Below are 12,965 nucleotides of genomic sequence, written 5' to 3'. Positions count from 1 at the left end.
TCACTGGTTTGAAGCTAGTGAACTTTCAGCTTTGTCTTTACCACAGCTTTGTCTCATGATTATGGAAAAGTAAGCATGTCAAGTGGACAAGGATAAGGTTCAGATACTGTCAGACACTGTCCTTGAAAATGCTTGATATTCAAGAGCACTAAATATTTTTCCTTTTTTAAGGAGTCTTGATTTCCTGGATTAAGTCAAACAACATAGGACAATACTATAAAAGGTTAAATCCACTATGTTGTGTCAAAGATCGCTAGCTTAGGGGTACAAAAAGTAAAGTGTTATTATTGAAAGTCAGTAACAGGCTTTCATCTAACTGGATCCAGCGTATGACTAATCCTTAAGAGACCCTGATGGCTCCCCATCTGGTCCCCCATGATTCTCATCTGAATTCTGTTGAGTGACTTCTAGTCACTCATGCCAGTTACTGGTTCCCAGTTCACACTTGGCATGGGATGGGACCTAGCACCTGCCCCAGACTAGGCAGCACAGCGGGTTGTGTGGTTTCATCCTTTAGTAACTACACATGCAGTGACCTTTCCTAAAGGAGATACAGGCTTTGCAGCTTATTTTGTATCAATCAAAACCTTTCTGGCAGTTGAACCAGTGACATCTGTGCAGTCAGCACCCCTGTTTCAGCAAGCTGTGACTTCTAAGCCAGTACAGAGCTCACAGGAAGGGAAGCCAGAAAGGGAAGGAATTCAAGGAATTCATTTTTGGCAGCATAAGATGCTTCTTCAGTCCTCTCCACTACTCCACTGAGGTGCTGGGGACATCAGATCACCTCCATGGCCTGGTCCACATCCTGTAAGCACTTGTGCTGCTGCTGCTCTCACCTGCAGCATAGGAAATTGCTCTAGTAAGCCCTGTGAAATCTGTTCTGGGGACTTTGGCTCTTCCACAGTGCTGTGCACAGAGGAAAATTTCAAGGGAATTGCTTCAGTTTTCAGTGTGCTGCCAGAGCTTTCGATCCTGTGCTGCCCTCGCTTTCAATTCTATGCTGACCCATGAACACTGTATTCTTCCCTTAAATGGTCCTGCTGGCCAGGTTAATACTTCACATAAAAAGACACTGGGAGTGTTTGAAAAGCCTTTCACTGCAGCTACACATTAGACCAGAACAGCCTCATAATAAAGTGCACAATAAGACCTCCTCACAAACTCTAAGAAGGCCTTTACAACGTGCTCTGTGTGGATTACCACACTTGCAGCCTCACAGCCTCAGAATAATTACCACTAAAAATGGGGCGGAAATAAAGTGCTCAACCATATTCGAATACCAAGTGTTCCCTGCTGGGCAGGGAAAACAGAACCAATTCAGCTTGCACCATATGGAAAATGTTAGTTCCCTGAGTGTAGGCAGCCCTTATGCAACATAGCCCACGCCACACTCATTTGTTCTATGTCACCTCTCCTGCTGTAAGCCCAGGCAAACTATCAATAGCTAACTGCTCCTGCTATGTTACTAGCAGGTACTAAAAGTGACATTTCAAGAACAGGGCAGGCTAAGAAATGGCATAGGTGCTGCATCCAGAAGTATGTACATTTCAGATTGCTAGTTACACTTCTGCTCATTGCTAAGAGCTGATCCTCTGTAGGTTTGTGTATTTATATAAGGGTTATATAAACTAACTAAATTTCCTGAGACAGATATACTCAGGATGACCTCATGAAATGTGGGTCACTAGTGTGTGCAGAAGGCAAGTTATGGTGAGTCATATATCCTGCAGGGTTTACCTATGGCAAAGCAGCACAGTCTGATTAACCTTCTGTGCCAGGAGTACTGTGGATAGATTTGACCAAAATTCCTTACATAGCTAAACAAGGAAGATCCAGAAAGAGCACAGAGGCTGCTGCAAATGCAATGGAAAAATGAGGAGCCAGCTACACTTTAAATGCTATTTTGTAGTCAGAAAGAAACTATGGAAAGCAATGTAGGAGACTCCAGCACTGAGTAGTAACAAAACCAGTAATTTTGGAGTCCTGCTTCTGTCATTCATAACACTGAGATTGCTACAGAATAGAAAATGCCTCTTCTTTTATTTTTTTTCTTAAAGAAAATAATTTGTCCTTTGTACAGCCTTTTTTTTTTTTATGCCCTAATGGTACATGAGCCAACACAAGAGTTCTGTCAGGGCATGAGGCTTTGCATCAGGTTTTTGGTAGTCGAGACAGTGACTCTGCTCCTGTATACAGCATTGAGCAATTCTGCCATTGCAGATACCCATGCCCCTTCCTCTATTTCCTTCTGTGCTCTTAATTCTTCGATTCAAACTGAACAGTCACGCAAAACAGCAGTTTTTCTCTATTGGCTGATGTGCCTGTTCTTCACACAAGTAGAAAGAATTCAGTTTTTTTTAGAAGAGCCTCACATTCACATGCCATCTGACAGCTTTTGGATCTTCCCCACACTGACTTTATGTAAGTTGCTGTTGGCAACACAGCATGAAAGTTTTTAATGAAGCAAAACAGGGAAAGAGATTAGTGAAATTGAATTAATGAGAATGAGTGGCATGTTCCATATTTGGACTATTTTACCTGTAATTTCTTCAAAGACAGCATGAAATCCATCAAAGTTCTTGGATCCATCAGACTGGAAGAGGACATGGAGTGAAGACCCAGTGCTTTGGATTGGAGGTGGCCTCTCATTTCCACAGAATCTCTTTATTATCCGACTGTCCAAATTGTCCCCATCACGGACCTCCACATAGTCATACTGGCACATATAGTCAAACTCCAGGCTCAGCATGGAAAATCTTGGGGAACAAGGACACACAGTCAGACTGCATACCTGTGCACCCTGAATATGATTTATTTGCATGTTTAGCTAAGTTAGTGCCTACCCCTCTCAATGAATCAAGAAGTCCCTAACCACATAAAGTCTCCCTCACTGCATCTCAATTTTTGCATCATGATCTTTGGAAGCCAGCTCAACTCTATACAGTTCCTCCATGAGAATAATAAAGTGTCAGAACAGTGAAGTCTAAATTGAAGTTATACAGTCTGCTCACATGCATCAGGTTTCTAACCATAATATAATGTCAGAACTTTCACATAGGGTAAGACAATATAGGGGGCATATTTCTATCGTGGCCATTTGCTAAAAATTGCTCTATTTCCCCTAAATAAAGTTCTAAGTACTGAAAGTAGTAGCATCAAATAACAAGGTTCAAAAGCTATTTACATTGTGATGTTCAGAAGTCAGCAATTAGGGATACGAAGAAAGCTTGGGGATGTAAGAGAAGCAGAAATAGCCAGAGAAATGGAATCAAAATATTACAGCACACTTTGCTTTAGAAAGCAAAATGGTAGTAAATCCTCAATGTCTGGCACTTGCCCTTCTTTTGAGAGCAGAAATAAGGCACAGGGGTTAGTGCAGAAGGGAAATATTTAAAGCCTTTTCCCACAATGTCTGTCTTTCCTAGCTTCAATCCAGGCACTGTGCGAGGCTTTTGTTCATTAACAGCCATGCTATATACTGATATTTGAATTCAGTTGGGTCCAGAGCCAAAGCATCCCACCAGAATATGAATGAGAAACAGAGTGAGATACACCCAATGCCTCTGGAGAATGCCTCAGGAGGCTGGGATCAGCCTTGGCACAGCAGAAAAAAAGAAGATATGGGCCTAGGAGAGACTGTGTAACTGTTCAGCAGGATATTTTATAGACGAAACTTGTTAGGTACTCAGTCTTCCTCGGAACCCCTACCACTGCAAACGTGTATTTAGGATTAGGCTATATATCCCACACTGCCTATTCCAGTGTGGGCCTACTGATTTGCAGACTGCATTTGCACACCAAAGAAGTGAGACAAAATTTTGGATCTGCTGCTGGACCTCACAGTTTGAAGGGAAAGAGAGTGGCAGAGCCTATTTCCTGAAATTCTCAGGCTCCCATGTCAAGGAGGCCCCCATGTTATGTGAAATGACCTTTCTTTGACTCTACTCAGTCATCTTTGTTCAGGTCATATGGTTAGTTTTAGAGCATTGTGTAGACTACATATAGAGAAATGACTGAGCACTTGTAGGAAACTACACCAATGGAGCAGAGCCTCACATTTTTTAAATCATCTGATGGTATGTAGAACAAGAAAAAAACCCACATCTGCTTTAAATATGCATCACAGAGCAATAATTCAACTTAGCTTTGCATAAAATGCATGAGTTGAATTCTAGTTCTGTCAGGTTTGTCATAGACATCCTCACAGGTATCAGGTTATACACTACATCTTCAAAACATTCTTTCACTGTTGAAACATACCCCAGGGATCTATCCTTATGGAAGTAGTAGAGCAATATAAATTAACCCATTCATCCTTATTACACTTATCAGGCTACAGTTTATGCTGAAACCCAATCCTAAAAAATATTTACTGGTTTTCTGACCTGGTGCATTTCTGATTAAAATTAAGTATGTGTGTGAGTACAAAAGGAAAGTTTCTGGAATGTCCATTACCTACTGGGAGCAGTATTGTTTATACATGTAAAGGTAAACTGTGTCTAGCAAGTGCATCCCTGAACAAAGAATATCAAGACATACTCACACAGAATGAAAACACATAATGAAAGAACCATACACAGAATACTCTCTTTAATTGTTTGTTTTCTCTGCATTAAAAAATGAGGAAAACAGAGTGGAAAATGTGAAAGGCATAGGGGTTCTGATTTGCATTTTATTTAACTTGGCATAGAAGCAGATATACTGTACTGACAACATGGGATCCCATGATTAAGACTCAGACTTGGCAGGTTAGGAAACCTGCCAAAGCTTTTAAAAACCTCTTGGCTATGGCCCAGTTGACAGGCCCCTTTACAGACCATGAGGTCTATTGCTGTTTAAATCATAGGTGCAGGCAATGTAATGAATCTCAGTTCCCTCACCAGTGAAACTGTAATTATAACTCTCTTGGATATTATAAAAATAAGCATGCTAATTTCATGCAACAGCTCATCAGATACAAAATGCAAAGTATTGTCTTGACTTCATCAGTGTCTGTAGTGGTGAATACATTCACCAACCCCTCTAAGGAAAGCTTCCAGCCAAAGAGAGTAGTTAAAACGCTCTGCTGAGACACTAAAGAAAAAGATTGAAAGTTGTGAGCTACTTCTACTGTGGTATGACACCCCTGACATGGTTCAGGCTGAGGGAGCTTATACATCACATCCCAAAACAAAACAAGGCTGGGAAAAAAGGCAGGGAAAACAAACTACTACCGCAATATGGGCACTATTTATCATAACAGCTCTTCTAAACCAACCTCCAAAGGACTGTGTGGCACAGCTTAAAGCAAGGGAAGATTTATCTGTGCTCTTGAGAGTTCTACTCTTCCTGCTCTATGTAAACGAAGACAACCACTTTGTTCACCTTCTGTATCCCAGTGTCCCCATCCTTGCCCTTGCAAGCCATCAGGGTGTCAGCAAACAGGATTTGTGCACAGACAGAATGAAGAAAAGAGTTCTTTTGTTAGCAGTTGTGCTGATTCAGCACAGTGCTGGCTGTGCATTACAGTTCTAAGCAGTTACCACCCACAGAGGGGATCAGCATGTTTGTATGAAAATGCAGTGAAGGAAACAGGGATGGCAGACTCAGGAGGCAGGCTCTGGTGGCTAGCTTAGTTGTACCTCCCTTTCTGTATAGGAATGGCTTAAAAGAGAAGTTGTAGGCTTATTGTGCCACTTTGCCACAGTGTCTAACTGCTGAAATACCTCAATGGTCAGCTTTGAGAACACACTACACAGAGGTACCTTATGTGAGGTCCTCCTGTTCTGTGTTTGTCCTGAAGGTTTCCTCTGTGCCTCCTGCAGAACTTGCAGGGTGGTAGGATTAAGTGTGGACATTGAGGAGAGTTTCTGATCTTTCCCTAGAAGTACTGTGTCATCTGACAGGATTTTTAGACATTCAGACATTAAACTCATCATCAGGCTATGCAAAGGGCTTTAGGCTTCTCCAACACTACCCAACTCAGATGAATGTAGATGCTTACAACAGAAGTTTGGTAGCTCAGGCTTCCCTCTTGGAGACTTTCACAGCTGGAATATAACAATTTAGTTACATCAAGGAGATACCTAGTACTGTGTTTGTTTCATTGCAGGGAGGCTGGACATGGAGAAAGAGAAAGGCAGTCTCTGCAGAATGCTCCTCCTATTAAAGTTTTGCATTTTCTGGTAACAGCAAAGATAAATAGAATGAACTGTACCGATCTCATGTGACACATCTTCCTAGTATGCATATGGGTGGCCCTCAGGGTCTACAATGGAGGTCTGATTTCTCAAAAGAGTTAGCACATCTGCTAACTGTACATCTTTTCAATCTAATGTCCTTTGTAAAAATAGCCTTTTCTCCCTTTCTCGTACCTTGTGCCTGATGCCACCTGGCTGTCAACATTTTACCCGGAGATGGGTGCATTCACTAGTGGTGCATGCACAGGATCCATTTCCACTCTCACACCCACCCCTGTAACAGTGAAGACAGGGTGACACCTGTAGCTCCTGAAGCACTTTTTAAGCCTTACAATTGACAAAGCCCTGTTCGGAAACAGGAAAAAAAAATCAGCTCCCTGAGCGTGTGCTGTCCAGATCATGCACCTCAACAACACCTTTTAAAAACAAGGTAGGTAAAACTCATGCATGCTGAGACTGATGTGAAGTTGTGTCATGAGAACACAAAACTCCTCCTCATAGCATTGCTCCTGTCTCTCCTACACATTTCTCCAAAGTCAAGAGGTTACAATGCTATCCCAGGCATTAGTTGCAGCTGCTCATAACTACACAATAGGCTCGCATTTGCGAGTCTGAAAAAAAGTTCATTAGTGTGGGAAAGCCACAAGCTCTTATTTTCTATTCAATTGAGTCATCTTCCTCTTATTAAGTCTCTCTTCAAACATACAGGAACACATTCAAACCTTTTAAACATATTTCAACTGTTTGTGTGTCTAGCATAGCTCTTTTTCCTGGGCTCCAAAGTTGGTGAAACGGTTGATATGAAGGGTTTGGCTACTGTTTTTATCATATTAACTAGTGGGGTTTGGATACCACCCGCTGCCACACTCCCTGTTGCATGTGTGAGCACCCTGCTACACACATATGAAATCAGTCCAATAGGAGGCTTTTCTGCACTAGGCAGTATACCCAATCAAAAACTGTGAGCTTGGGTCAGAAAGAACAGGTTAGTAAGTCTAAGTATACACAGGTCAGAAGAGCGATGACTTGCAGGAAAACTAATCACATCCTCCAGACACAGGAATGGTAAGAGGAATAACTGAAGCTGGTAGAAGACAGGCCTGGTAAAATAAGTGAAAGAAAAATAAGAGAGGGAAAATGTAGGCTAAATGCAAGGCAGGTCCCATGGGCAACTCTCTCTTTGCATGAGATGTCATATTAAAATGTTCCTACAGCTTTTCATCAAAGAATGTCGTAGTTCAGCCTGGTACCTGGTACTGTCTTCAGAAAATGTTGGGTTCTCTGGTATAAAGGTCTTGAAAAGAGCTACATTGAGCTTAAAATCTGAGAAACTCTCCTTAGCATCCAGCTGTCCTAAATGGAAATTGAAAGCACAGCACTGATGATTTGTCCAGTGGTTACCCATCACAAGCTAGACCAGGGGAAAGAACTGAGGAACCAAATGCAAAGTGGTAGCTATACTTTCAGTGCTGCAGAGCTTACAGCTGTTGACCCTCATTGGCTCTTGGTTATCCACATGCCCCAATGTCCACCTGAAATCAATGCTGGCTAAAAGTCAACATGACCCACCTTAATTCAATGTTAAATCCAGCTTGAACATGGATAGTCCATTCACATCGTGCATTCAGTGGGTAACCCTCCAGCAAAATCTGACCTCTAGAAGCCCGAAGAACCTGCCCACACCCTGGGGAGCAAAAGAAGAAAAAAAATCTGTGTGAGGAACCTGCAAGAGACATTTGAAGAAAATACACATAGAAACAACACCAGAACGAGAAGACAGGATGACTTAGGAAGATACACACCTTCTCACAAGGCAGTATATAAAATGATAGGACAGCCACACAATGGTCATAAAGAGTTATGACTATACTGGAGCACTGTTTAGGTTAAGAGCAGCCCTAGAAAAGTTTTAGTTGATTGCTTCTCCCTGGTTTGCAATGTAGCCCAATGAAACCATTTCTTACAGCTTTTGCCTCACAATAATTAGCCAGCCCACCCACCTGGCTGACACTCCAGCTTAGAACACTTTTGATGGAGCCTATGCTGACCTGTGCAATCACTGATGCTGAGGAAGCCGGTGGGAAGATGGCAAAACTACAGTGAATACTTGAATTAGATCAAGTGAGCAAGAGAATGAGAGAAGGAGCTGTTGCACTTAGCATCACAGTTTCTAGTCCTTCACAAGGAGGGAGGAAAACAGCTGATGTATTCCTAGAGGAGACATGTTTGTCATAGAATCATAGAATCAACCAGGTTGGAAAAGACCTCCAAGATCATCAAGGCCACCCCTTGATCCAACACCGCCGTGGTTACTAGACCATAGCACCAAGTGCCACATCCAGTTTCATCTTAAAAACCTCCAGGGACAGTGAATCCACCACCTCCTTGGGCAGCCCATTCCAACATCTGATTACTCTCCCTGTAAAGAATATCTTCCCAATATCCAACCTAAACTTGCCCTGGCACAGCTTAAGACCATGCCCTCTTGTCTTACTGCTGGTTGCCTGGGAGAAGAGACCAACCTCCACCTGGCTACAACCTCCTTTCAGGGAGGTGTAGAGAGTGATGAGGTCTCCCCTGAGCCTCCTCTTCTCCAGGATAAACAACTCCAGCTCCCTCAGCCTCTCCTCATAGGACTTCTGCTCAAGTCCCTTCGCTAGCCTCGTTGCTCTTCTCTGGACCTGCTCCAGCACCTCAATATCCTTCCTGAACTGAGGGGCCCAGAACTGGACACAGCACTCCAGGTGTGGCCTCACCAGCGCTGAGTACAGGGGAAGAACCACTTTCCTGGTCCTGCTGGCCAGGGAAGGCCAGGATGCCATTGGCCTTCTTGGCCACCTGGGCACACTGTTGGCTCATGTTCAGCTTCCTGTCAATCCAAACCCCCAGGTCCCTTTCTGCCTGGCTGCTCTCCAGCCACTCTGTCCCCAGCCTGTAGCACTGCAGGGGGTTGTTGTGGCCAAAGTGCAGGACTTGGCACTTGGCCTTGTTGAACTTCATCCTGCTGGAATCAGACCATCCCTCCAGCTTGACCAGGTCCCTCTGCAGAGCCCTCCTGCCTTCCAGATTAACACTCCCCTCCAACTTGGTGTCATCTGCAAATTTGCTAATGGTACACTCTATCCTCTCATACAGATCATCAATAAAGATATTAAATAGAACTGGGCCCAACACTGATCCCTGGGGGACACCACCAGTGACTGGCTGCCAACTGGATGCAGCCCCGTTCACCAGCACTCTCTGGTGGTGAACCGGCCATCAGCCAGTTCCTAACCCAGCAGAGAGTGACCCTGTCCAAGCCATGGGCTGCCAGCTTTTTCAGGAGTGTGCTGTGGGAGACGGTGTCAAAGCCTTTGCTGAAGTCCAGACAGACCACATCCACAGCCTTCCCCTCATCCACCAGGTGGGTCACTTGATCATAAAAGAAGATCAAGTTGGTCAGACAGGACCTGCCCTTCCTAAACCTGTGCTGGCTGGGTCTGATCCCTTGTCCATCCTGTAGGTGTTGTGCAATTGCACTTAGGATGATCTGCTCCATAACCTTGCCAGGCACTGAGGTCAGGTTGACGGGCCTGTAGTTTGCCGGGTCCTCCTTCCGGCCCTTTTTGTGGATCAGTGTGATATTTGCCAACTTCCAGTCGTCTGGGACCTCCACAGTGGGCCAGGAGTGTTGGTAAATGGAGAGTGGCTTGGCGAGCTCTTCTGCCAGCTCCCTCATCACCCTAGGATGGATCCCATCTTGTCCCATAGACTTATGAGGATCCAAGTGGCTCAGCAGGTCGCTAACTGTTTCCTCCTGGATTACAGGGGGGCTATTTGGCTTCCTGTCTCTGTCTACCAGCTCTGGAGGCCTGTTGTCCTGAGGACAACCGCTCTTACTGTTGAAAACTGAGGCAAAGATAGTGTTAAGCACGTCAGCCTTTTCCTCACCTTTGGTGACTATGTTCCCCCCCATGTCCAACAAACAATGGAGGTTTTCCTTGCCCCTCCTTTTGCTATTGATGTATTTGTAGAAGCACTTCTTGTTATCCCTAACAGAAGTGGCTAGACTGAGTTCAAATTCTGCCTCTGTCTCTCTAAGTTTCTTTCTACATGACCTAACTATATTCCTAAACTCTTTATGAGTAGCCAGTCCTTTTTTCCATAGTCGGTAAGCTCTCTTTTTTCCCCTAATTTCCTTTAAAATCTCCCTGTTCAGCCAGGCTGGCTGTCTTCCCCGCCAGCTCGCCTTTTGGCAGACTGGGACAGCCTGCTCCTGTGCGTTCAAGACTTGCTTCTTGAAGCATGTCCATCTCTCCTGGACCCCTTTGTTTTCAAGGGCTGTTTCCCAAGGCACCCTCTGAACCAGTCTTCTGAGTAGGCTGAAATCAGCCCTGTGGAAGTCCAGGGTAGAAGTTTTGTCCTCAGGATTCACTACATCATCCTTACATGTTAATACCACCATGTCAATGAGGTATATAAGCATCACAGCTCCTCCATCATCAGTGTTAATACTGATTACTCAGTGTAACACATATTGAATATACAGCCCTTACCCCATCTTTCCTACCTTTCTTCTACACCTGACCCACTCTGCCTGTGTTGCTCTCAGCTTTACATACTGTGAAATGTACTTCAGTGCCCAGCATCAACAGAATAAAATGAAGTACTCCAGTCATTTGTGCCCAGTCCCATCAGAGGACAATGAGCTGAACAAACAGCAGACAAGGTCACACACTGAGGAAGCAATATCTTTTCATGGTTATCCTGCAGCTGTCCTTAGGCAGTTGTCCAGGGATAATTGTCCTAATTCCTCATCTTGAATGCTGAACGCTTTTAGCCCAGAGAGTTCTCTCACCTTCAGTAACCTCTCCCTTTCCCCCAGCTATACAATATGTCTAATAGTATTTTCCTCTGTGGAAGAAGAAAAGTTGTTTAGTGATTTTTGCAGAGCTTACTGTGATCTGTACATGCAAGTGCTAGCAAAATGCACAGTTAAATCACTACACACCAAACAGAGCTAATTTCTCAGTTTCTACTTTCCTGACTACATTTTTCCAAGTGGAGTCTTGCACATGGCTATATCCCCTGGTAAGCCTTCTGTTGCTTTGCTGAGGTATGAGCCTGTGTCCGTAAGCCAAAAATTGCAATTCAGTCTAACAGCATCACCAAATCAGGAGACTCTGACAGTCTGCACACCACAGATAATAAGTAAAAAGTCAAATGACCAAAAAGACCTCCACACCAATTCTCTCACTTCTTTTTACCTCTTTAGTCCAACAGAAAGCCCTGCTGCTTCCATCTCTTTCCCAAGAGGAACCCTAAACTTTTAACCAGTAATACGGGATGAATGTTTCCTACTGAAATGGTGGGTTTTAATGCTTGCCCCTAGGCCCTTCCTTCCTTAGGGAAAAAAGGGTGACAGTGACCTGATTTGGTGAAGTACCAAGCATCTGCCGTTCCCATCGATCATAGTGTCTGGAAATCAATACTGCTGCATCAGGTCTATGGGGAAACACGAAACTGCAGGTCAATTACTCTTCTTTCTTCTTAAGAAAGTGTTGTTCAAATGAAATACCCTTTGTTCATTTACCCTCAGTTACCCTTAATTAAGCAGGACCCAAGGAAACAGAAACCCTGCTCAGAAGTGTTCCTCAAAAGTGTTTCATCCTCCTCTGTGGCTTGCTTAGTTCCCTGTGTAAAAGGCAAGGATTAATGACTGTGCCCAGCAACCACATTAGGATTCAATGAGTACAGCAGGATCTGCTGTGGTGTAAATGATAATGCTCCTTCCCACAGCAAGAAACGGGCCCTTGTGCTGCCATTGGGCTCCTGCCTCAAAAACAACCTGACACAAAGCTGCTAGAAATCTTCAGAGGGTTTGACAGGGGGCTTGGACCACCTCAAAGAAAGTTTCCCTTTCGTTGTGAAGGGCTTTTGAGTTTTTGATGCCTTTAACAAAAGAAAGCCAAAGAACTGGTGCAAAGAGATACTTGTATGCATGGCATACTAAACACACTCCTCTGTTTGCTGCGGTACAGCCTGAACTCTCTGAACATTGGCGCCAAGGAAGTAAGTTTGGCCAGCAAAGCAGGTGGTCCAGAGACTAAAGAGGAGCCATTCAATGACTATCTCCAAAAGAACGTTCTCAGGTTTGCTACCACCCGTCTCTGCATGTGAAGCACCTTTGCAGTCACATCAAATCCATGCTCTTTTATCTCCAGACCTTCTAGAAGTTAGGCTCACTCCTCAGACCAACAGTTCAATCATATGTTGATCAAAAGGAGTCTTTTCTCTTCCCATTCTAAATCTGCAGGAGACCTGGAAAGCTCTCAAAAATAATTTACATCATAAACACAAATGCTGGCAAATTCTGCCTCATTTACAAAAAAATAAACCACTTTGGCAGAGTACCAACATCCTTGTTCCGTTCCTGTTCCTGAAAAAAGGCAGCTTTCAGGGCCACAGTAAGATTTCCTCTAAAGCTTGTTACTAACAGAGAATAAAAAAAATTCAGGAGACCTCTGCGTTGTAGCCCACAGAGACCTGTGGGATGATGGAGGGAGAGGTCCTGAGACGACCTCTGGTAAGAACTCATTATCTGCTGTTTGAGTGCTAGATCTTTGATGTGAGGCTCCTTCAAAGGTCAAGAGGACTGCAGAGGAGAATGAGAGCAGAAACGTTACTGGTGTTCAGAAAAAGGCTGATATGGGAAGGCAGCTGTCACTTGTCAAAACTTGTCCTTACCTGTTGTTTGTTGGTCACTAGTATTATGTGAAACACTAATGTTCTCAAAGTATCAAAAAC

The 12,965-nt window shown here is 43.9% G+C and overlaps 1 protein-coding gene across 2 annotated transcripts in view; it reads right to left on the bottom strand.

Moving 5' to 3' along the window:
* Positions 1-12,965, bottom strand: part of PAMR1 (peptidase domain containing associated with muscle regeneration 1) — a 58,501-nt gene that overhangs the window by 32,658 nt on the left and 12,878 nt on the right. For both annotated transcript variants that reach the window (XM_027642491.1, XM_027642492.1), the window contains exons 4-5: positions 7,749-7,863; positions 2,539-2,756 (exon numbers count right to left, since the gene is read on the bottom strand). In XM_027642491.1, the coding sequence (XP_027498292.1) occupies positions 2,539-2,756; positions 7,749-7,863 (333 nt within the window). The remainder of the gene's footprint in view (positions 1-2,538; positions 2,757-7,748; positions 7,864-12,965) is intronic.

Source organism: Corapipo altera, unplaced genomic scaffold (assembly GCF_003945725.1).
Source record: "Corapipo altera isolate COAL_440 unplaced genomic scaffold, ASM394572v1 23b, whole genome shotgun sequence".
Taxonomy (NCBI): Eukaryota; Metazoa; Chordata; class Aves; order Passeriformes; family Pipridae; genus Corapipo; species Corapipo altera.
The sequence above is the reverse complement of the archived record's forward strand: the minus strand, read 5'-3'. Positions and strand labels throughout refer to the sequence as shown.